The sequence below is a fragment of the Canis lupus genome, chromosome 14, assembly GCF_011100685.1.
Source record: "Canis lupus familiaris isolate Mischka breed German Shepherd chromosome 14, alternate assembly UU_Cfam_GSD_1.0, whole genome shotgun sequence".
Taxonomy (NCBI): domain Eukaryota; kingdom Metazoa; phylum Chordata; class Mammalia; order Carnivora; family Canidae; genus Canis; species Canis lupus.
Genome location: NC_049235.1, coordinates 13080782 through 13106799, shown reverse-complemented (window position 1 = coordinate 13106799; position 26018 = coordinate 13080782). Strand labels below are relative to the sequence as shown.

Sequence of the window (26018 nt, the reverse complement as noted above, 5' to 3'; positions counted from 1 at the left end):
TTGAAAGGAAATTATAGAAAAGAAGAAACACAGTTTTCTGTATTATTCCATAAGGCAGAATTTGGATGAACCTATAGAAGGTAAATTCCATTGGTACATAATGATGTTCAAACAAGCAGAGCTGCCCACTTCTGAAACAGCATGTTTTGTCAAAGAGCAAACTTGCAGCCAAGACTGGGAGAGTGCCTGGCAGGACAGGATGTCTTAGAAGGAAGCCTTCTTGAGAGGAAATATTTGACTCTGCAACTTAGTCATCCCTGAGACTAGGAACTTGATAGAGTTTGTCTAGTACTTTCTTTGCCCTTTAATAACTTTAATATTACAAGTTATTTCAAATGCTCAATGTCTCTTACACAGTGTTTGTGAATTACATAGCAAAAGTAAGATATAGGGGATATTTAAAAATAGGGTATAATGGGATATGGCCTTTAGAACTGCCTTTCTCTGGGGGCGCCTAGTTAAGCTCAGTTGTCCTCAGTCGGTTGGTTAAGCTTCTGCCTTTGGCTCAGGTCATAATCCCAGCCAGGGTCCTGGAATGAAGCCCCAGTTATCAGGCTTCCTGCTCAGCGGGGAGTTGGCTTCCCCCTCTGCCCTTCCCTAACTTGTGTGCTCTCTCTCTCTCCCTAATAAATAAAAATCTTTAAAAAAAAAAAAAAAAAAGAACTGCCTTTCTTCCTATGTAGTTTAAGCAAGTCAAGAAAAATTGGAGACTGTTTCTGAATTAGGGTTTTGGGAAAACATCATGGCATTTCTCAGTGATTAGGGAGTTCTGAATTTGTAGAAAATAAAATTTCATGGTAGTCTCCTTTAAAATATTTTTTAAAAACAACTTTATTGAGATTGAATTCTCATATCAGACAATGTATACATTTAAAGCCTCAGTTCAGTGTTTTTAGTATTTTTCACCCCAATCTAATACTATAGCATTTTCTTGCCTAAAGCCCTGGCTACAACCTGCAGTGCAATGTTCAATCTCCATGGTGTCTTCCACATAAACAAAGAAGAGGTCCCAAGCTTTGATGAATTTAGAAAGGGATTGAGGAGGTAACTACAAGGGAAGAGAAAACAGTAGAACCTTCATAGGAAAGGAATCCAAGTGGATGCAGAATGTAGATGGATGCACCGAGGACATGCTTAGAGCATTTATAGATATTGAGCATGGCTCTGAAGGAGGGGATGGACATAACTTGGCAGGACAGTGGGGACGTGTCAGAGATACAAATGATGAGGGCCCTGTGTCTCACTACTGGAAGAGGTTAAGGATTGGGAAAGGTGGGAGGGCAAGCAACAGCCCACCTGGTTGGGAACATATGAGTCAGAACATCACGGAACACAAGGCAATGAGGTTGGTGTGGCTGTTAGTAGACTTATAAATCACATGTAATTTAGCTCTGATGAATTCAGCCACTCTGCAAAGCCTTGATGCTCTTGTGCACGGACATTGGAAGGAAGAAGGCTGGTAACTGTGGACAAATGCACTTTCAAAATTTATCTAAATTTTTTAGTCATCCCAGTCCTGAATTTAATTTTGACATGAGAATTGATAGCACCATGTGTTTCTCTTAAACGCATCTTATTCATGCTTAATATAAAATACTCAGACACTAGATAGAGGTCTTCTCTAATCTTACTGGCAATCTGGTGAGTTTTGTTCTATTAGTGTTTTTTGGTTTCATAAAATATTTCATAATTTTATCTCAACTTGCCAAAGAATGAGTTGATTGTTGGTTTTTCACCTGCACTGTGAGCCATCTGGTGCTAAGTATCATTTATATTAATTATTATCTTTCCCCAGCCAGCTCCACTTGAAAGCATCTGTCCCCATTAGAAGGAGAGACTTAGAATCAATCTGCCATATGAAGCAAGAGCCTTTGTAAACAAAACTTTTACTGTAGAGCATTTGAGATTTGGCTTCTAAATGTTTAAAAGTGGTGCACATTTTCTAATTTTTAAACATTTACTATTCTTGGATTGAGAATCATGTGGTCAGCTGACTTGTCAAAAGTATATTTCCTTATTTTACACTTTTTGCCCTAACTGAACTGACCGTTTTTGACTAGTGTTTCTGTACTGTTTACTAGCTGTGTCTAATTCTTGGGCAAGTTGTGAAACAGCTCTTACCCACAGCTTCCTCATTTATAAACTTAAAGATAATAGTACTGACCTCCCACAGTGGTGGGGAGGAGTACAAGGCACACCCCCCCCCCCCATTGCAAGTACTCAGCCTCAGCACCACCCCTACTCCCACACGGGAACCCCCTGTTTTCAACCATGCAATAGTTCACACCTAACACAGTGTGACTTTAATTCATGTCAAAAGAAATCAGCAAATTTGTGAATTCATTGGGTTGGAAATTTGTTTTCTATACTCGCTAAGCCAGAATTTTAAAAAGACAATCCCCCAGATATAATGATGTTTCGTTTGCTTAGATTCTCTGGATTTTATACAGCCCTTTTCAGGGGAGTTAAAAACCCCTTATGGATACAGGGTCTAGTTTATTTATTTATTATTTTTAGCTGTTGAGGAAAGTTCAGCAGGAGTGGCCATCACTTTATAGATAGGATGAGAAAGGCAGATGAAGTTGGCTGGACTGTATGATGATGTGGGCCATAAAATGTATGCAGAAAGAGAGTTATAAAAGGAAAAATATTTATAATTCTGTTGAGACATCTGCCTTTTAAGCCATTTACCTTAAGCATCCTTCTTCAGATAAGGTAATTCTTCTGTAAGAGAATACTTGAGAATAAAATGGAGTGGTCTCAGGGTGTGCTATATATAATTTTCTACTAACTGAAAATAGCTATAGAGAATTGCCTTAAATTTTGTTTTTCCCATTCCAATAATAGACATATTATTACAAAAGATGTTTTAAAGGAGAATGCATTCTTCCATTGGATTATATGTCTATTGAAGGAAACAAAGTCTCTTTTTAAAAACTATAGTTATGAAACTATTTATCCCTTTGCATTTAAAATACATTCTTGGGCAGCCCCAGTGGCGCAGCGGTTTAGTGCCGCCTACAGTCCGGGGTGTGATCCTGGAGACCCGGGATCGAGTCCCACGTGAGGCTCCCTGCATAGAGCCTGCTTCTCCCTCTGCTTGTGTCTCTGTCTCTCTCTCTGAATAAATAAATAAATCTTAAAAAAAATCATAAAAAAATAAAATAAAATACATTCTTATTTTTACTGAGCCTGTTGATTTTGTTGATGAAATGGCTGCACCATTTAATTTTTCTGGTTTCACAATGAGAGTAATTTTATAATCATAGCTTTCTGGGTTTGGCTGGGTTATAGTTATCTTGTGTATTTTGTATTATGTAGGAATATGTGTATATGTTGAGAGAGAATGAAAAGACAAGGTTTAAAAGACTTCTGTCTTTGAAAGTAGATGTTGTCTTAATTTTTGTTGTTAGAAGCACTTGTAACAGGGCCCAGAATTAGAAATATTTTATCTGTGGCTCTTGTGTCTAACATCAGGGTATTGGAAAAGATTCAGAGAGCAACCACATGTATTTGTGAAATGACAGGATCGAAATGTGAAGCTAGACATAGTCTTTTTTAAAAAGTATACCTTTTCTTTTGTGATCATATTGTGCTAGCCACTGCAACAGGTATTGAGGATGAAGGAAAGGAAGAGAGTAGTGGAAGTTTCTAAATGGAAAATGTAGTCTCTGCATAGAACCATATGTCATTATGGAATAAAGTAAATGAATGGTTACAAGAGTAAGGGTTATAATCATGTATCTATATTTTAAAGTAGAATTCCATGATGATGAATGTGCTGTATGGATGCAGTAAAGCCCAGTCACAGCTCATAGTAAAAACATGTGGAAGTAATGACCATAGTCCCACCAAAGTTTTTTTCTTTTTGTCTCATTTTGTTGCTAATTGTTTCGATTTTCTTTACCTGGTTCTTCTATTCTTTCATTATTTGGTTTTTCCTAGGCTTTCTGTTTAATGTTTTTATTAATGGAAATTTGAAGTAAATAAAGCATCATATATGACCTGAAAGCTTTTCTTTTTCTTTCTGTAGACACAAATTATGTACAAGTGGATAGAGCCCAAAATCTGCCGGGAGGATCTCACAGATGCTATTAGGTTGCCCCCTTCTGGAGAGAAGAAGGATTGTCCACCTTGCAACCCTGGATTTTATAACAATGGATCATCTTCTTGCCATCCCTGCCCCCCTGGAACATTTTCGGATGGAACAAAGGGTAGGATGCCAAGTGGTCCAAGAAATGGACCTTTAGCAAAATAATCTTTTTGGACCATTGCGACCTTGTTCTTCATTGTTTTTACGGAAGACTTCTTTATAAAGCATACTTACCTCACAAAGACTGAAGAAGAATTGAGAAATATCATAATGAATTGTGAAATCGCAGTGGCTTCTTTAACATACCACAAGAGTAGCTTTTTATTTGCATTTTGTGTAATACAGTAATTCTCTCTTCATGGAACAGCTCATTCTGCCTTTGAATGTTGATTAAAAAATATTCCACCATATTAAGTTTTAAGGATAGACACTCCTTTTGTAGTAAGTGTGTACACATATATTAATACAAGCATAAAATATAACCTCTTCTAATTCAGCTTTGGAATAGTAAATCATATTTTGTACTATAGTAATAGCAAAAATCACTCATTTTAATCATATAGCTGTGAAGATAGTCTCTTAATTGTTTCAGGGTGTATAGTTGGGATTTTAGTTTTTAATAAATAATAAAGAAAGTGCTACAGAATTTGTTTTAATTTTGGAGACAAGAATTACAATGCACTACAGCTGTAGTCATCTCACTTGAATGTAGCCGTGCCATCCTCTTACTTTCCAGAGGCTTCGATAAATAAGAAGGACTTGGTTGACTTGGTTTTAAATTCACATCCCACAGATGACCATTAGTGTGATTTATCCAACTTACTTAAACCTTATGAACTTCAATTTTCCCAGTCGTAAAATTGTGGATGATAATATCTAGATCATTATTATTGAGCAGGTTATATAAAAATGTGTCCTACAGAACTTTGGTATCAAAAAGTGTTTGCTCAGTGAATATTTCTCTTTAATGACGTAATTAATACAAAGTATGTTGGGTAAATTTGGAAATGGTTGGAAGGGACTCTTCTGTTTCATTGTTGCAGATATTAATTTAAATCAGGCTTATTTATAAACTTGACTCTTTCCAAACTTCTCAATTCCCAGTATCATTTTCCAACATAGCCAATATTTTGAATTTCAAGTAATGAGTCCATAATTCAATGGTCTAATACTCTGTTAATAACCAATAGGAAGGCTAAAATATCTCATTGTTCATGAGGTGAAGGGAACTGATTCTAAGGTCACATATAAGAGAATTAGTTTCAGATTACCCCTCTTGTGGAGGGTGATTTGATGTTAGCAGTTACTCTCAGAAATGAAGGAAAATAACTTTAAAAGATTTTTTACTGATCCTTTTCCTTTTACATGTTAGTCAAGTGTATATGGGTAAACTATATCCAGAAATATTTTCTTTTCCAGATTGCTTTAGAAAAAATTATTAATTCTTAAAGGAACTGATGCTCTACTATCTCTCCTTCGCACTTCCTTCTCTGCTAATAAAAAATTTAGTAGTACTTGGGATAGAGGAAGAGGAAGATGGCCAGATGCGTTTTAACTATAATGGTTTATTTCATGTGTCTTTCCTAGAATGTAGGCCTTGTCCAGCAGGAATGGAACCTGCACTTGGGTTTGAATATAAATGGTGGAATGTCCTTCCTGGCAACATGAAAACTTCCTGCTTTAATGTTGGGAATTCAAAGTGCGATGGAATGAATGGTGAGTTTAGAATCAGCCTACTGGGTGTATTTGGGTAGTAGATTCTTGGACTCAGCTCTCTAAAAATATACCAAATACCAGTATGAGGAACTTCATTCCTATCAGTTGGCTACTTGTCTATCTTCTAGCCCTCACATCGAAATAGTAAATGTGTCACAGCCAGTTGACTTCTCCATAACAGTATAGATTATTTTGCATTTTTTTGGAGTCAACTTTGAAGTAGATATTGAGAATCACCATTTATGGCTATAAATTCCAGAATAGATCACCAAGGGATATAATGAAATCTAAGTCACTTGCCATTTTGAAGAGTAGTATGACAGCATTTCTGCCAGGATTGTTTGAATCTGGCTCAGGACTGAGTGGTGTTGAGAAGTGTAATCATTTCTAACTCCTTCCCTATGAAATCTATGACTGTGTGTACAAAATATATTTAAATCTCACTTACTGAAAATTTAAAAATGTGGCAGTTCAATAAGATTGTGGATAAATTTTATTTGTTCTAATATTTTAAGACCTGAGAGGGGCTAGCACTTAGTTGTTATGCAGTATTTGCTGGTTGAATGAGTAACCGTATCTTTGTGTGTATTTCTAAACCAGACGCTAGGAGCCAGTGTTACAAATACTAGAGTTTTATGCCAAAATGCATCCTTTTACTTTTATCATCTCATTAGCAATTTTTATGAGCTCACTTTTTCTCCATATTATGTTTTTGTTGTTTAAAAAAATTCTTTTAAATTACATCTGTTTTAAATCAGTACCTATCTGAGGAATCCCTAGGTAGCACAGTGGTTTGGCGCCTGCCTTTGGCCCAGGGCGCGATCCTGGAGACCCGGGATTGAATCCCATGTCGGGCTCCCGGTGCATGGAGCCTGCTTCTCCCTCTGCCTATGTCTCTGCCTCTCTCTCTCTCTGTATGACTATCCCCAAATAAATAAAAAAAAATAAAAATAAAATAAAAAAAAATCAGTACCTATCTGAAATTAATATACTTGGGATGTAGGAAGTGAGGTAAACACATGAAAACAAAAATTGAAAAATAGTGGGCCCTTGAATAATGTTGGTTACAAAGATGAGTGAGAGAGGGAAAGAGAAAGCCTTAATATACATTAAACCTTATGAAATATTCTCTTTTTTGATCAATAATCCTAGGAAATTATCTTAAGGGAGAAGAAAAAAATATAGTAGTTATTACTTGACCATAAATCCATGAGAGTTTATGATCCTAAAGTTAAGACCTATGGAAAGGGAGGTCTGGGTGGCTCAGTGGTTGAACGTCTGCCTTAAGCTCAGGGCGTGATCCTGGGTCTGGGATTGAGTTCCACATCAGGCTCCCTGTGAGGAGCGTGCTTTTTCCTCTGCCTATGTCTCTGCCTCTCTCTCTGTGTTTCTCATGAATAAATAAATAAAATCTAAAAAAAAAAAAAAAGATCTATGGAAGAAAAATAAGACTGGGAAGGCCAGGGAATTGAATGAACTCATGAAAGCATCGATGTGTGTGTGTGTGTGTGTGTGTGTGTATTCACTTACTAGTAAAGATTATCTGGAACTTTTATTTGATCATTTAGAGAACTCTCAGGACAATACTCTTTGGAGGCCCTTGTTCCCTCCTTTACTTAGAGGCTAAAATTGAGATTTTTGATAATTTTCAGAAATGTTTAATTATTAATTTGAAAGATAGATATCTCTGCAGTATTAGTGTGTGGTATTAGAATAGCACATAGTAATGTGAAAAATACAATACAGAAGTGAAGATAAAAGGTGATGTATATTTTTCTTTTCATTTGTTTTTTTTTTAATTTTTTAAAAAATTTATTTATGATAGTCACAGAGAGAGAGAGAGAGAGGCAGAGACACAGGCAGAGGGAGAAGCAGGCTCCATGCACCGGGAGCCTGACGTGGGATTCGATGAGGGTCTCCAGGATCGCGCCCTGGGCCAAAGGCAGGCGCCAAACCGTTGCGCCACCCAGGGATCCCCTTTTCATTTGTTTTTATTGAAGTTCGATTTGCCAACATATAGTATAACACCCAGTGCTCATCCCATCAAGTGTCCTCCTGATTGCCCATCACCCAGTTACCCCAGCCCCCTGCCCACCTCCCCTTCTGCAACTCCTTGTTCATTTCCCAGAGGTAGGAGTCTCTCATGGTTTGTCTCCCTCTTTAATTTTTCCCACTCAGTTCCCCTCCTTTCCCTTATTATCCCTTTTACTATTTCTTATATTCCCTTTATGAGTGAAACCATATGATAATTGTCCTTCACCGATTAATTTACTTAATTCAGCATAATACCCTCCAGTTCTATCCATGTTGAAGCAAATGGTGGGTATTCATCCCTTCTGATGGCTGAGTAATATTCCATTGTATATATAGACCACATCTTCTTTATCCCTTCATCTCTTGAAGGACATTGAGGCACCTTCCAAAGTTTGGCTATTGTGGACATTGCTGCTGTGAACATTGAGGTACAGGTGTCCTGGCATTTAAACATATCTGTATATTTGGGATAAATACCCAGTGGTGCAATTGCTGAGTTGCAGGCACCTCCTTGCTGAGTTGAGGAACCTCCACATGGTTTTGCAGAGTGGCTGCATCAGTTCACATTCCTACCAACAGTGCAAGAGGGTTCCCCCTTCTCCACATCCTCTCCAACATTTGTTGTTTCCTGTCTTGTTAATTTTCACCATTCTCACTGGTGTGAGGTGGTATCTCATTGTGGTTTTGATTTGTATTTCTCTGATGACAAGTGATGCAGAGCATTTTCTCATGTGCTTGTTGGCCATGTTTATGTCTTCTTTGGTGAAATTTCTGTTCATTTCTTCTGCCCATTTCATGATTGGATTTTTGGTTTCTTGGGTGTTGAGTTTAATAAGCTCTTTATAGATTTTGGATACTACTTTTATCTGATATGTCATTTGCAAATATCTTTTCCCATTCTATAGGTTGTCTTTTAGTTTTGTTGACTGTTTCTTTTGCTGTGTAGAAGCTTTTTATCTTGATTAAATCCCAATAGTTCATTTTTGCTTTTGTTTACTTTGCCTTCATAGATGTATCTTGCAAGAAGTTACTGTGGCCAATTCAAAAATGTTGTTGCCTGTGTTCTCCTCTAGGATTTTGATGGAATCTTGTCTCATCTTTAGATCTTTCATCCATTTTGAGTTTATCTTTGTGTATGGTGCAAGAGAGTGGTCTAGTTTCATTCTTCTGCATGTGGATGTCCATTTTACCAGCACCATTTATTGAAGAGACTGTCTTTCTTCCAATGGATAGTCTTTCCTCCTTTATCGAATATTAGTTGACCATAAAGTTGAGTGTGTGGTATTCTGGATTCTCTATTCTGTCCCATTGATCTACATGTCTGTTTTTGTGCCAGTACCACACTGTTTTGATCACAGCTTTGTAGTACAACTTGAAATCCGGCATTGTGATGCCCTTGGCATTGGTTTTCTTTTTCAATATTCCCCTGGCTATTCGGTGTCTTTTCTGATTCCACACAAATCTTAAGATTATTTGTTCCAACTCTGTGAAGAAAGTCCGTGGTATTTTGATAGGGATTGCATGGAACGTGTAAATTGCTCTGGGTAACATAGACATTTTCACAATATTAATTCTGCCAATCCATGAGCATGGAATGTTTTTCCATTTCATTACATCTTCCACAATTACTTTCAGAAGTGTTCTGTAGTTTTCAGGGTATAGATCCTTTACTTCTTTGGTTAGGTTTATTCCTAGATATCTTATGCTTTTGGGTGCAATTGTAAATAGGATTGACTCCTTAATTTCTCTTTCTTCAGTCTCATTGTTAGTGTATAGAAATGCCACTGATTTCTGGGCATTGATTTTGTATCCTGCGACACTGTCGAATTGCTCTATGAGTTCTACCAATTTTGGGGTGGAGTCTTTTGGGTTTTCTATGTACAGTATCATGTCATCTGCGAGGAGGGAGAGTTTGACTTCTTTGCCAATTTGAATGCCTTTATTTCTTTTTGTTGTCTGATTGCTGAGGCTAGGACTTCTGGTAGTATATTGAATATCAGTGGTGGAGTGGACATCCCTGTTGTGTTCCTGATCTTAGGGAAAAGGCTCTCAGTGTTTCCCCATTGAAAATGATATTTGCTGTGAGTTTTTAATGAATGGCTTTTTAAGATGTTGAGGAATGTTCCCTCTATCTCTACACTTTGAAGAGTTTTAATGGATGCTGTATTTTATCAAAAGCTTTCTTTGCATCTATTGAGAGGATCATATGGCTCTTGTTTTTCTCTTGTCAATGTGATATCACGTTGATTGTTTTACAAATATTGAACCAACCCTGCATCCTGGGGATAAATCCCACTTGATCATGGTGAATAATCTTCTTAATGTACTGATGGATTCTATTGGCTAGTATCTTGTTGAGAATTTTTGCATCTGTGTTCATCAGGGATATTGTGGTCTATAATTCTCCTTTTTGGTGGGGTCTTTGATTTTGGAATCAAAGTAATGCTGACCTCATAAAATGAGTTTGGAAGTATTCCATCCCTTTCTATCCTTTGAAACAGCTTTAGTAGAATAGGTATTATTTTATTCTTTAAACATTTGGTAACATTCCCCTGGGAAGCCATCTGGCCCTGGCCTTTTATGTCTTGGGAGGTTTTTGATGACTGCTTCAATTTCCTCACTGGTTGTTGGCCTGTTCAGGTTTTCTATTTCTTCCTGTTCCAGTTTTGGTAATTTGTGGTTTTCCAGAAATGCATCCACTTCTTTTGGATTGCCTAATTTTTAGCATATAGCTGCTCATAATACATTTTTAAAATTGGTTGTATTTCCTTGGTATTGGTTGTGATCTCTCCTCTTTTATTCGTGATTTAATTAATTTGAATATTTTTTCTTTTTAATAAGGCTGGATAGGGTTTATGTATCTTATTGATTCTTTCAAAGAACCAACTCCTAGTTGTGTTGATCTGTTCTACAGTTCTTCTGGTCTCTATTTCATTGAGTTCTGCTCGAATCTTTATTATCGCTCCTCTTCTGCTTGGTGTAGATTTTACTTGCTGTTCTTTCTCCAATTTCTTTAAGTGTGAGGTTAGCTTGTGTAATTGAGTTTTTTTCCAGTTTTTAAAGGGAGGCTTATATTGAGATGTATGTCCCTCTTAGGACTGCTTTTGCTGTATCCCAACGATTTTTAATGGTTGTATCTTCATTTTCATTAGTTTCCATGAATCTTTTTAATTCTTCTCTAAGTTCCTGGTTGACCCATTCATCTTTTAGTAGGATGCTCTTTAACCTCCATGTGTTTGAGTTTCTTCCAAATTTCTTTTTATGATTGAGTTCTAGTTACGGAGCATTGTGGTCTGAAAATATGCATGGGACAATCCCAGTCTTTTGGTATCAGTTGAGACCTGATTTGTGACCCAGTATGTGGTCTATTCTGGAGAAAGTTCCATGTGCACTTGAGAAGAATGTGTATTCAGTTGTGTTAAGATGGAAAGTTCTGTATATATCTGTGAAATCTGTTTGGTCCAGTTTATCATTTAAGCCCCTTGTTTCTTTGGTGATGTTCTGCTTGGAATACCTGTCATTTGCTGAAAGTGCCATGTTGAAGTCTTCTATTAGTGTATTATTATCTAAGTATCTCTTTACTTTGGTTATTAATTGATTGATATATTTGGCAGCTCCCACATTTAGGACATAAATATTCATGATTGTTAGGTATTCTTGTTGGATAGTCCCTTTAAGTATGATATAGTGTCCCTCTTCATCTCTTACTACAGTCTTTGGTATAAACCTTAATTTATCTGATATAAGGATGGCTACCCCAGCTTTCTTTTGAGGATCATTTGAATGGTAAATGGTTCTCTACCCATTCATTTTCAGGCTGGAGGTGTCCTTAGGTCTAACATGAGTCTCTTGTAGACAGCAAATAGATGGGTCTTGCTTTTGTATCCAGTCGGATACCCTGCATCTTTCGATGGGATCATTTAGCCCATTCATGTGCAGAGTAACCATTGAAAGATATGAATGTAGTGTTATCGTATTACCTATTCATTCCCTATTTTTGTGGATTGTTTCTTTGGGCTCCCTCTTTCTTTTACAGGGTCCTCCTTAATATTTCTTGCAGAGCCAGCTTGGTGGTACATGTTCTTTCAGTTTCTGCCTATCCTAGAAGCTCTTTATCTCTCCTTCTATTCTGAATTACAGCCTTGCTGGATAAAGTATTCTTGGCTGCATGTTCTTCTCATTTAGGACCCTGAATATATCCTGCCAGCCTTTTCTGGCCTGCCAGGTCTCTGTGGATAGGTTTGCTGTTAATCTGGTATTTCTCCCTATATAAGTTAGGGATTTCTTGTCTCTTGCTGCTTTAAGGATCTTCTCTTTATCTTTGAAATTTGCCAGTTTCACTATTAAATGTCACGGTATTGAATGGTTTTTATTGATTTTTGTGGGGGTCCTCTCTGTCTCTTAGATCTGAATACCTGTTTCCTTCCCCAGATTTGGGAAGTTCTCAGCTATGATTTGTTCAAATATACTTTGTGGTCCTCTCTCTCTCTCAGCCTCTTCTGGAATCCCAATTAGACGTATATTCTTCCTTCTCAAGCTATCATTTATTTCCCTAAGCCTTTCCTTGTGAGCTCTTAATTATTTTTTCTTTTTTCCTCAGTCTCCTTACTTACTATCAACTTGTCTTCGATGTCACTCACTCTTTCTTCTACCTCATTAACCCTAGCAATTAGAACATCTAGTTTGGATTGTATCTCATTTAATCTATTTTTAAATTTGGCCTGATTAGATCTCAATTCTGCAGTAATGAAGTCTCTAGAGTCCTTTATGCTTTTTTCTAGAGCCACCAGTAGCTTTATAGTTGTACTTCTGAATTGAATTCTGACATTGTATTGAATTCCAAATTCTATAACTATGGCAGAGGGTACTGTTTTCAGTTCTTTCTTTTGTGGTGAATTCTTCTGTATACTATTTTCTCTCAGTCCTGGAGCTTTCCAGTGCTACTTGGTCAGTAATCTTCCTCTTCCCTTGTTCTTCCAGTAGTTCTTCTGGGGGTGGGGTCTGCTGCACTGGTTCTCAGGTGTCTGTACCTGGGCGGAGATGCCCTGCCCCCTGCCAGGCGCTGGGCTCAGTGTGAGCTGTTTATCCTGTGAGGCCTTTGTTCCCTGGTGGCCCCACCCCTCCCAGGCACAAGGTGGAACAAAGAGGAAAGACAACTATGGCAGTGGCTAGATTTCCTACTCTGGAGTCAAGCTCCCCATGAGTAACTAATCACAGTCTCTCAGTCCGCAATGGCCTAGATGCTTCTGGGGGCAGGCCTGGGTGCACTAATCTGCACAGTTTGCAGGGTGCCCAGCGGCAGGAGAGTTCTTGCTGTCCTGTGCCCTCCCCGCTTTCACCTGTTCCGGGGGAGTGCAGGATCGCTGGCTTTGTCTGCTTGTGCGCCCTGGGATCTGGGGTCCTGTGCTAATGCACCCATGTTCCCAGGGACTGCCTCTCCTGAAGGGAGTGGGGCACAGCCACCTCCATCCATTGCCAGGCTCTAGGGTAAAGGCAGCTCCAGAGCTGGCCTGCCTAACCGACTGGCTTCTCCTAAATGCCCTGGAGGGCTGTGGCTCTCCTCCCCTTTACCAATATCAGACCGCTGTTTACAGTGAGCTTTCCTCTGGGTGCCCATCCTCTTATAGTGACTCTGGGAATCTTGAGGCTTTACTGCCCCTCCTGTGAGTCTGCCCGATTTCTCTGCTAAGCACTTTTCCTGTCAGGGAAAACTCTGGCACGGATTTTTAAAGTTCCCACTTCTCCAGGGCTGGACTTTCCTGTCCTAGAGGTTCTCACTGCTTAGCTTTAGCCTGGCTACTCATGGTTCCCCTCCCCCACTTTATTCTTTTTTTTTTTTTTTTTCACCTTCCTACCTTGTTAGAAGCTAAAACTTTTCTCTCTGTAGAATCCCAGCTGCTCTCTCTTTAAATCTCAGACTGAATTCATAGGTGTTCAGAATGTTTTGAAAGTTATCTAGGTAAGTCTGCAGGGATAGGTGAGTTGAGGACCCCTACTCTTCTGCCGTCTTGCCCCTTCCCCCATGTGATGTATATTTTTCTGCCTGGACAGTTGAGTATCCAGCTCTGAGAGGAATAGCACTGAGAAGAATGGGGGCCAAATTGAGAGACCCAGTAACAGCTATGTCATGAGTAGTCATCTAGTCATGGGGTTCAAGTGGATGTGCTTTGACCAGCTTAACTGTGTTACTTGGAGTACTTGGGAGATTCACGTGTTCTCAGTTTGAATTGTACAAAATTGCAGAACAGATACACAGAAATAAATCTTCACGTATCAAAAGTTTGCCTAAAAGTTGTTCATAGTTGGAGACAAGTTACTGTTTACACATAAAGGTGGTCACTAAGCATTATCTGTGATAACAGGAGTTAAAATAGTCTAAATATCCAGCAAACGATTGTCTTTATGAAAGTTACACTGCCCTAGAAGAAGAAATGTTATGCAAGCATTAAAAATGGCAGTCATGTGGAAAACAATTTAACAGTGTTTCTAGAATTTTGAATGTTCCTCTTCTCCAACCCATTTATTTCATTTCTGGGAATTTGTAGCAGGGAAACAATGTAAAAATGTGAAGAATGAAATTGTGGAAAAATACGTTAACTTTAGTGTTAATTAGGAGAAAGCAAACTACATTTTCAATAATGGGATATGATTAAATAAAATTATAATGTAAGCATGTAACATTGTTAAATCATTAAAATTAGATGTAGTAAGGGTTGTTTTTTTTTTAAAGATTTACTTATTTATTTATGATAGACATAGAGAGAAAGAGAGGCAGAGATACAGGAGGAGGGAGAACCAGGCTCCATGCTGGGAGCCTGACGTGGGACTCGATTCCGGGACTCCGGGATTGCGCCCTGGGCCAAAGGCAGGCGCCAAACTGCTGAGCCACCTAGGGATCCCCTGTAGTAAGGGTTTTTAATGGGAAAATGTAATCTGATTTTAATGAGAAAAATTAGAGGACAGTGCTAAATGAAAAAATCAGAATATAGAGTATGCATTAAAATCTATGGTATGGGACAGCCCCGGTGGCGCAGTGGTTTAGCGCTGCCTGCAGCCCAGGGTTTGATCCTGGGGACCCTGGATCGAGTCCCACGTCAGGCTCCCTGCATGGAACCTGCTTCTCCCTCTGCCTGTGCCTCTGCCCCTCTCTCTTTCTCTGTGTCTCTATGAATAAATAAATAAAATCTTTTAAAAAAAATCTATGGTATGCTAAAGTGTACACTAGATAAAATTGAAAAGAAATACATTGAAATGTTAAGAGCCTATCACTTGGAAGTGGGAAGTTTCAGGGAAGTATGAATTGCTTCATTTCTTTTCATTTAGTTTTACCATTAATAAATATTCCTCCCTGACACACATTGCTTTCCAAATCACCATAATAGCACAAAACACAGTTTAAAAATATTTTTATTTTACCTGATAATTCTTTCAGGATTCTTTTCTAAAAAAAATATAGAAAAGCTTTACAAAAAATAGATTTATTATTGCAGTGTCATTTTTAGAACCTAAAGGGTAAAAATAATCCAAATGGTTAAACTGGATGTGTGGTCAAAGGAGGGAAGTCCAATAGTGTGATCTGGCAAATTATGGGTATTAATTATATCTGTCTACATGATAAACTATTAAGTCATGAATATGTTTAAGTATTTATGCATACAAATACATATGCAATAGTGTTAACATATAAGGCCATGACACAAAATGTCAGTAATAAGACCTCAATGATGTTAAAACCTGTTTATCCAAAGTTAGTAAAAAGAAACTCCTCAAAATGTTAGCAGTGGTTTTATTCTGGGTGATGGGATTAAAAGTATACTTGTCATATTTAATTTTTTCTGTAGTTTCAAAAATTTTTTTTTTGTAGTTTCAAAATTTTAATAATAAATATAAATATTTATATTTATATAAAACAAATAAATAATGGCATGTGGGGGATACTTGTCCTTTTTCATTTAATGTGACCATTTCAGTCTATGATATGTTTATTGTTTCTGTGCAGGGAATAGACTTCCCATCACCTTCTATGTGCAGCTCTGCCTCCCCATTCTCTGGACAGTTGTTAGCATGTGCTTCTCTCTGTTATATTCTACTGACTCCTCAGTGAGGGGACACCCAGTCTTGTCTTTCTAACCTTAGAGCATATTATGATTCATGGCACTCAGTGAATGCCACTTGAGTTAATAAATAAGTGAATGAATGCAGAACAGGAGTTGTAAATTAGGGAACAGCAAACTATAGGAAAGAACTCTGGACTCTAAATCTTCATTAAGTAATTTAAAATTTCTAGTTTCCCTTGGTTACCTGAAGACTAAGATTTTCCATCTTAATTTATTAGAATGAATAAAGACCATCTGTTGTAGTTTAAAGAAAAAGCCCAATTGAGAAAACTGTTGTTAGTTTTTCTATTAAATAACTTTTGTGTAAAAATATGTATTATTTGACTCTTTCTGGGGAATCATATGGAATGCCTTTATGATATTAGGAGTCTACCTCTGCATGCAATTTGCAACTGCAGTATAAACATAGGGAATTATTTTGGAGTTTTTCTAACTTTGAACACAAACACTAATACCTTTTTTTTTTTTTTTTTTTTTTTTTTCCCCTAAAGAGCAATGGGATTTTTACTGATAAGGATGCCTTATCTCATTTCCAGGTTGGGAGGTGGCTGGAGATCATATCCAGAGTGGGGCTGGAGGTTCAGATAATGATTACCTGATCTTAAACTTGCATATCCCCGGATTTAAGTAAGGAAAACCAATTCTGATTCCTTTCTGTAAGAATCCTCATGCCTGTGTCCCTATAGAAATAGATGAAGTAGGACTGCCTGCATAAATATGGTTATGTTGTGATGGACTTACCAAATAACAGGCTGTTGTAGGATAATGTATTACATTTAAGAATATCTGTAGAATTGGTGATTGAGAAACTGTAACTATTAGTCATATATTACTTAGATGAAGCTTGAAAGTTTTTAACAATAATTCTATCCAAATATTATAATAACCATGATTCTTGTATGCTTTTAATGAAAAGGTCTTTGTCCAAGTTGTTTGGAGGAGTATCTTTTGGTTGATAAATGTAGTTTTGTCTCAATTTTACCTGAAAAGTAGTATGTTACAACTCTTTAAATCACTTTTTGCTTCAGTTTCCTATGTTGAAGTTGAAGTGAAAAATAGTCATATTTTTCTTGCTTTAGGATAGATGGTAATATTTACCGCAGGAGATTCAAGCATATTACCATGATTGTGTAGACTCCTTACTGGGATGGTCTGGGCATGCAGAGATTGAGTAAGGAAGAAGTTGTGGCTGTGGGGAGCCATTGATTAGGGGAAGAGGAGAGCATGGCTTTCTGCTTAATGGAAAAAGTGACTTAATTTTGTTCAATACTATATTTAGATATATTATAAGTATTGTAATTTTAATCTGTCAAATAGGCCACCAACATCTATGACTGGAGCCATGGGTTCTGAACTGGGAAGAATAACATTTGTCTTTGAGACCCTCTGTTCAGCTGACTGTGTTCTGTATTTCATGGTGGTAAGTGAAAGAGGGGCTTTCAAAGGCGGGTTTCTAAGCTTAACATTTTCTTTCAAGGGTCCATTCATTCATGCAAGTTGGGATAAAAATGCCATTTTTCTTCCATTTGTAGGTCCTTCAAAAAATTAAAAAAAAAAACTAAAGAAGTCATTAAGAAATGTGCAGTACAGCCCACAAGGAAAGCTTGTGTTCCTCATGGGGGAGGTCTGAGCAAAGGGATTTGGGTGACTATCAGTCTGGTAAAAACTGCTTCATAAAGATATGTCACCAGCACAGTGAAAATTCTCCTCTAATAACCATTGTGTAGTTCAAACCAGCAGGAGGGAAGAAGCTATATTAATAAGTGAGGATAGAAAATAATGGGGGGATAGGGCACTGGGAAGAGAGAAGACTTCACTGTTAAATTTCATAAATGTGGACAAAGGACTTTACCATGTGCATGTCATAATTTTGCCCATTTTTTTCTAGATGCCCTGTGCATTTGAACTCTTAGCTTGAGAAAAGTAGCAATACAAAATTTATTAAGACCTCATGTGGGTATTAGAAGGTTGTTGCCTATGATTTTAGCACTGTAAGTAGTGACTTCATAGACATTGTTTTTACTTTTTCCCCATAGTCTTTTAGTAGTTAGCAATCTATTACGTTTCCTCCAGATATACAAGTTCAATGAAGATTTAAATATTTATTTGTGATTACTACCAGCTTAAAGGAAGGCAGACTATTTTCTTCCAAAAAAAGGACTTTGTCATAGTAAAATAAAATTGTGAATAATCTTAACACATCCATTTAATACACCACAAATAACCAATAAATCATCAATTCCCAGCTCTGCCTCCTTGTTTCTGTAATCTGTTGGTTCTTTTTCAAACTCTGTGTCATTGCTGAGGTCCACACTCCCATTATTTGTATTCTTTTTGTCTAAATTCTCTCTCATATATGCTGCCCCCAAAATTATCTTTATAAACCTAAAAACAATAGTGGAGGCATCCACAACAAATCTGCCTCCTTCCCCTTGCTGGCTTGTTACTGCCTATAGCAGTGGCTATTAAAGTTTGTTCCTGGGACCAGCACCATCTGAGAATTAGTTGCAAATGTAGATTCCTGAGCCCTCTTCTAGTCTTCATAAGAAGCTCTAGGGCTGAGATACCTGTATTTTAGCCAGCCATGAGTGTGGTTCTAACATCAACTAAGATTTGAGAACCAGTTGCCTCTGAATATACCTAAAATTTCTTAGCATGGCATCAGTATGGCTTTTTGTACTCTTTGCCTAGCTTCTGTTTACCACGTCTACCATATTGCTCACACCTCTTTAGAGTCCCTGAATTTGTTAGAGAAACACCCCATACTTTAGTTCTCATGCCTTGATACTCTAAGCCAGAATGGCATTCTTCCTTTTGCTCTTTGGTCTGGTGAACTCCTACTCATAATTCAAGGGCTGCTCAAACTTCACCTTTTCTGGGAAGCATTCTCTTAATCCTTTAAGTAAAATTAGCCACTTTGTCCATTGTGCTCCTAAAATTCTTTAAGAAAACTGATTTAATTATGTGACTGTATTGCTGCTTTTGTCTCTCACTTGACCAGGCACTCCTGAGGGTAAGGATCAGTTATTTATTTTCGTAAATCAATCTTAGATGTATTACCAAGGTAAGATGGTATTATTTGCAGTAATGCAATGCATTCCATTTATTATTGGAATAAACATCTAGAAAGATGATGTTTAACAGAGCACCGTCTGTCTATTATGAGCTTCTTTTAGGAAGTGGTGCGTCTGGTGGTTTGGTCATTTGGTGATGTGGGGAATTCTGTAATGTATGATAAGCACAATCTGTTATTCCGGTCTGTGGTGTGAACTCAAGACACATCTCTTTACAGCATATTTGATTACTATATAATATTTGATTCCTATGTTTATATCATAGAAAGAAATAAATATATCTTGAGCTCATACCACCATATTGTCCACATCCTAGATAATGTAACAGAAGCCCATCCAAATTTCTAAGACATCTGTTAGGGTTTCTGCAAGGACCACCAATTAGAAAATTCAAGGATAGCTTTGGTTTTCATTTCAAATTAGTTAGATGCATATTACATTATTTGGTTGACTTAGTTTATTTGCTTTCTAATCACATTAATGACAGCATATTGGTTGCGATGTAACACATTTGTAGGATAGTCTAAATCTTAAATTTAGCTAAGGAAATCAGAAATAAAATATTAGACAAACTCCTTTGGAATTCAGGTTTAAGCAGAAGAAGATTCTATGGACTTAAAATTCTGGGTAATGTTAATGTTAAGTTAGGGAAGCCTGGAAGTTGCAAGTATAATTCAGGAGGAACTTAGAATTCCTGTGCAAGAGTTGCCTATCAGAATCTCTCAAGGCACACATGGAAAACCTTGCTATTCTGTGAGAATCCTAGAAGTTTACTGTGAGAAGTTTGAGGAATTATGTTTTCCCTTCAAAGTGTATTTCCTCAACTAGGGTCACATGCACACAGGCACACACACACACACATCCTTAAACCTATTATAATTTGAGACCTCTTTCAGGTTATATTGACAGTATGGTGGAAAAATTGTAACTACTAAGCTAGTGAGTGCTTGTGTAGACTTGAAGGGAAGTTTTGAGGGTTCTAGGGTTCCGTGCTCTGCAGATAAATATTCACTGACCCTACAGGGGTCCAAGTAAAGACACATATTTGTAATGTATACACATATATTAATACTGAGTTTGTACTTTTTTGTTATATTTTTCTACCGTATATTAGGATATTAATAGAAAAAGTACCAATGTGGTGGAATCATGGGGTGGAACCAAAGAAAAACAAGCTTATACCCACATCATCTTCAAGAATGCAACATTTACATTTACATGGGCATTCCAGAGAACGAATCAGGGTCAAGATGTAAGTTCCAAGCACTTTTTTTCTTTAATACAAAGATGATGCTTCCAATGAAAATTTGTACAAAATGATCACTCAAATCTCTTGGAGGAAAAGACTTAGTTTTATTAACGTGGGATCAATCATTTGGTTATGGAGTGGATTTGTCTTTTTAAAATTTTTACTTAAATTAACATATAATGTATTATTGGTAGAGGTAGAGTTCAATGATTCATCGGTCTTATATAATACTCAGTGCTCATTACATCATGTGACCTCCTTAATGTTCATCACCCAGTTAACCCATTCCCCCACCCTTCCAGCAACACCCAGTTTGTTATGATTAAGAGTCTCTTATGGCTTGTCTCCCTCTCTGATTTCATCTTGTTTTATTTTTTCCTCTCTTCCCCTATGATCCTCTGTTTTGTTTCTTAAATTCTACATATGAGTGAGATCATATGATAATTGCCTTTCTCTGATTGACTTATTTCACTTAGCATAATATCCTCTAGTTCCATCGATGTCCTTGCAAATGGCAAGATTTCATTTTTTTGATGCCTGAGTAGCAGTTGGTTATGGAGTGGGTTTGTATAAAAATGGTATATATGTTTTTTGAGAGTAGTAATGTATGAAATGAAATAACACAATGTGTCTTTGGATTGTTCTTATGCTAAACAGATATATTTGCTGAAAGCTTAAGAGAGAGAAAATCTAATCTTGTAGTTATTTAAAAACACATTTTTAAAGCTTTCTAAGACTTTGAGAAGGCTGGTGACCATCTTCTTCTTTTTGTGAATGATCTGACATTTGTCCTGGAGCCATTAACTGGTATTGATTTATTATTTAATCGTGGCAATATCTCCTTTTATAACCTGGAGAGCATGTATATACACACAATTGGGTTAACACACAGAATTATTTATTTTCTTTTACTGTCCCGACGAGAGTAGAGCTTAATCCTCCCCTAAATAAGTTCCATTGTATGTTTCAATAGTAGCAGGACTGTTATTTTTGTGAATCTCCATAGACAGGACCTTGCCAAGGTGAAAATAAGGTAAACCACTTAGAGCTGTGGTGGCAAATGCAGAACATTTTCTCTTTTCTCTTCAGGCTTTCATTGGGGAACCATTCCCAGATGTTACTTGATTCTAATTGTTCTTGACGAGTGTTTGGGTTATGATCACATGGGGCATGAATGTGCTGTGGAATGCTTCCTCATGTTCCTGTTGTCTTTACTCAGACAAAAAACATTAAGTAGGGTAGCTCTGCTCTGTACTGATAAAGTAGTACCCACTGCCTGGTGAAAACTAGATCTTACTTGACCCATTGTCACAAGAAGGAAAATTATAGAAAGATCCAGGGTTTTGCTCCCTACTATGCTTCCTTTTAGTAGAAATCTGTACATACGTTAAAGAGAGTACTGGAAAGGGAGAAGAAGGCCCAAAGGGGTGGTGTGATGGCATCACAGTTAGTGTTTGGTAAGGACCAGAGTCCTGGTCTTTCAAGACTAATCCCTCATCCAAGGCTTTACTACTTGCTACACTGCTAACATAAAATATGCCTGAGTTTGTACCAATTATCACAGATCTCTTAGTGATTGTGGCTAAACTCCTGGAACTCCATTGCTATGGAAATTAGCTCTTAGTGTTAAGATTTGTTTTTTAAAAGAACTAAGAAGAAATAATATTAATCTGTTATTGATTATAAACTGTTAGGCTGGAACACTCTGCTTAGTTATTTTGGTGATATCAGCACAAAACAATCTGGTTGTACAACTAAGTCTCAAGGCAGAGGTCATTACTTTTTGCTCTCTTTTTAGAATAGACGGTTCATCAATGACATGGTGAAGATTTATTCTATCACTGCCACTAATGCAGTTGATGGGGTGGCGTCTTCATGCCGTGCCTGTGCCCTCGGTTCTGAACAGTCGGGCTCATCGTGTGTCCCCTGCCCCCCAGGCCACTACATTGAGAAAGAAACCAACCAGTGCAAGGAGTGTCCACCAGACACATACCTGTCCATACATCAGGTCTATGGCAAGGAGGCTTGTATTCCATGTGGGCCTGGGAGTAGAAGCACTCAGGTAAGTGAGTGTGTGTTTCAGATATCCCTCGGAAAGCACACTTTAACAAAGAAACTCACAAGATCCTTTTAATGTTTTTCCAGGAACTACAAGGTTGCTAGTTCCATTTAGAAATTGCCTTTTCATTCTTTTTCTTGTTTTCTCTCCTCTTACAGTTACTAAGCACTTAAAAACTTAATATGAGCCATGAAAGCCCTAGTTCCTGGGGGAACTAGGAACTTAACATATTAAGAAAAGCACCCAAATAAGAATGCTTTCCAAAAATACTAAAATTGATTATTGTTTATTCTGTTAAGGTAGAGTGAGTGAACTACTTCTGTATGTTGTACATATGAATATATGGAGATCAGCAAGTATATCTTAAAATATATTAAGGACGAAGATTGCTGCTATATTATGGATGAAGAAAAAAGTGGTTTTATTGTCTGTTAAAACTGGCATAGCAGGGACTTTTGGCTATTTATTAAAATACCTTTCTACAAGAAACTGGTCTTAGAATAACTTACTTATTTTTTTAAAATGCTGATTTTTCTGAACTCTGCCCCAGAAAATCTAGTTAGTGTTTGGAAATTCTCTATATTTATGTGATAAAATATAACTAAGACAAAATTACTGAGTTTTTAAGCCTATAACCTTTTCTGAAACACATTTTTCATCAAGGCTAATACTTTCTTTTCTGCTGTATATTTTTTTATTTCTTAATCTTTAATCAAAGGACCACTCAGTTTGCTATAGTGACTGCTTTTTCCACCATGAAAAAGAAAATCAGAGTTTGCACTATGACTTCAGCAACCTCAGCAGTGTGGGCTCATTAATGAATGGACCCAGCTTTACCTCCAAAGGAACCAAATACTTCCATTTCTTCAATATTAGTTTATGTGGGCATGAGGTGAGTTCTGGCTGTCAAAATGAGATGGAGCTGTATTTCAGCTTTGATTGAGTTGATTTTTTCTCTGTTGATGACCCAATAAAATCCCTTTGGAAACTAACAATCAAATGTCAGAAACTGAGCTGTGATTACTTAAATCTTGTGTTGCTTCCTAGCACGTTAGCATTCTCCAGCAGGGCTAAGCCTTTTCTGGTTTTCTACCCAGAAAGTAGGTGGATAAAGTACTTATCCAGCCAATTAAATCCCAGAGCTAGGAGTTAGGGTGTAGGTACTTTAAGGATCTTTCATTTTTATTGTAGTGGTTTAGGCTGTCAATCCTACCTATTTTTAGGCAGGCAGTTTTGGTTTGAGAAAGTTTTACTGTTCTTAATATTGTCCATTTTCTGTTTTTAAAAGAAAAATACTTCTGTGAGAAAGTTTGTCCAAAAAAAAAAAAAAAAAAAGAGGTAAACGGGACAAATGTAGCTGATCAGGTGGTGTCTGCTAATAAATAATGGCATCTAATTTTTCTGTGGGAAGAAGCAGAACCTTAATTAATGCTGGTAATGGGAAGAGTTACAGGACTATATGCCCAATATTTTTATAAATCTGTGAGGTTAGGGCTGGAAAGTATGTATATACACCATTAGCAAAGCTGAAAATGTAATAAGGCATTTCCTCCATATTTCTTTCCATATTAACTCCAATATTTACAATGGTCTTCATTATGAGATGCTGTGCCAATGAAATAAAAAGAGATCTGATGACCACAGACATTCTTATTCAAAAATATCTATAAATTTTACATGGTGTAGTATTTGTCATGTTCTGATTTTACAGGAAGTGATCTAACCTGCTCAATTGGTTAGGCACTCAGTTCATTCATTCAGTAATCAAATATTAAATACCTATTCTGTTAATACTGAGTAGAGCAGTGAATGAAATTCATTATGTATTACATTTTTTTTGTCCTTATGCCTTCCCTCTGTCCCCTCATCTTTTCTGTCCTCTTTCTCTTCCTTTCCTTTTTATTCTCATTCCTTTCCTTTTATTGTTTTCCTCTTTCTTTCCTCAATAGTTTCTCTCTGATCTTTTCCATTGTTTTCTTCTTGGCTTCAACGATTTAATTTAAGCTTAGTAATAATATATTGTACCTGTATTACAATGAGAAGGCTTAGTGGAGGGAGAAAATTTTGTAAGTTTGGACTGCTGGATGCATTAAGAAAGATAAATCTTGTTCTTTTCTTTGTGCCCATATGTGCTCACTCTACATATAAGACCAAAAAAATCATCTTCGTTTTTCCCTTTATACATTCCTTCATAGAAATTATAAAGCTATAGTTGTTAGCAGTTGGACTATCATATATTTATGCAGTCTTCCAGTTTTTATAAATTATATAATCTAACTGACTAAATGATTTAAAAAGTAAACTCCCATATTCCCTTCAACTTCTTGTGTATTTGAATAGTTACACATCATTGAAAATGAGTAGGTGAATAAAGACACTTGCAGTGACCAACTATTAAGAATTTAGATGGTGTCCTAGGATTTTGCTGCAATATGACTTTTATGTTTTCTTCTTCAGGCTTCACATTACCTTTCTGCCACAATAGACCAATAAAGGAGAAGGGAGAGCGAGTATTTTTTCTTTGACATTAACACCTTCACCAGGAGTTATCTGGTCTCTTTGAATGCTTTGTTATCCTATGAATTGAAGGTTTCATGGATAGCACTTAGTTCCTTAAGTTAGATGGCTTTCATCCAGCACAAATGATGCTTGTAGTTGGAGGAGCAGTGCAGTCTTGAATTTCTATATTCATTATAACTTAAATGACATACAACCCTTGCTAAACACTGGAATTCCTCAAGAGCTTTTTAAAAAAAAATGCCAGTGCCTGGGCCTCACACCATATCATTTAAAGCAGAATCTCTGCAATGAGGAGACAGCCACTGCTGTATTTGAGTCACGAGCTCTTTGAGATCTAATGTAGAGACTGACTCTTCTGTGAAACCTCTTTATGATTTTGTTTTCCTAGGGGAAGAAGATGGCTCTCTGTACCAACAATATAACTGACTTCACAATAAAAGAAATGGTGGCAGGGTCAGATGATTACACAAATTTGGTAGGAGCATATATATGCCAGTCAACTATTATTCCTTCTGAAAGTAAGGGTTTCCGAGCAGCCTTATCGTCACAGTCCATCATTCTGGCAGATACATTTCTAGGTAAACTTCATTTGGTTTCTATATTGCAATGCATGCAGTTATTCTAAAATTACAGTACTAATAACTTGTCATTGTGTTGGTGTTTGCCATAACTGATGAAGGCCACAGGTAATTCTAAATCATCACTTTGAAACATGGTTAAAAAGCCCCTACAGTTGAGATCTATTGATCATTCTAAGTGAGTGCAAGCATCTTCTGAATTTATGCGTTAACTCATATGTGATAAGATTTTTTTTTTGAGAGTCTGTACTTTTCATCAAATTCTCTAGGAGCTTAAGAAGCAAGTAAGTTTTGAAACCAAAACTATAAACAAAAGAATAGTAAATATTGTATAAATCTAAATCATAATATCTACCATCACTTTTCATCATCTTTTCTCATATCGAAAGTAAGCTGGTAACATTTAACAAAGGTGAATGTACTGAGCTTTATTCCCTATCTGTCCTTTTTATCTTTGTGGACTAGAAGGCATAGGTTAGTTTCAAGAATGACCTCTTAGTGGTTTTTAGGGATCAAGTTCATTAGAACCTTTGGAATGGTGATAGAACAGATAACAGTATGACAATTAAAAAGTTTCT

The 26018-nt window shown here is 37.0% G+C and overlaps 1 protein-coding gene across 3 annotated transcripts in view; it reads left to right on the top strand.

Annotated features, from left to right (window-relative positions):
- ELAPOR2 (endosome-lysosome associated apoptosis and autophagy regulator family member 2) overlaps positions 1-26018 on the top strand; it is a 170852-nt gene that overhangs the window by 114989 nt on the left and 29845 nt on the right. For all 3 annotated transcript variants that reach the window (XM_038556669.1, XM_038556670.1, XM_038556668.1), the window contains exons 9-16: positions 4034-4214; positions 5681-5809; positions 16497-16587; positions 17278-17380; positions 20149-20286; positions 22082-22345; positions 23061-23234; positions 25251-25440. In XM_038556669.1, the coding sequence (XP_038412597.1) occupies positions 4034-4214; positions 5681-5809; positions 16497-16587; positions 17278-17380; positions 20149-20286; positions 22082-22345; positions 23061-23234; positions 25251-25440 (1270 nt within the window). The remainder of the gene's footprint in view (positions 1-4033; positions 4215-5680; positions 5810-16496; positions 16588-17277; positions 17381-20148; positions 20287-22081; positions 22346-23060; positions 23235-25250; positions 25441-26018) is intronic.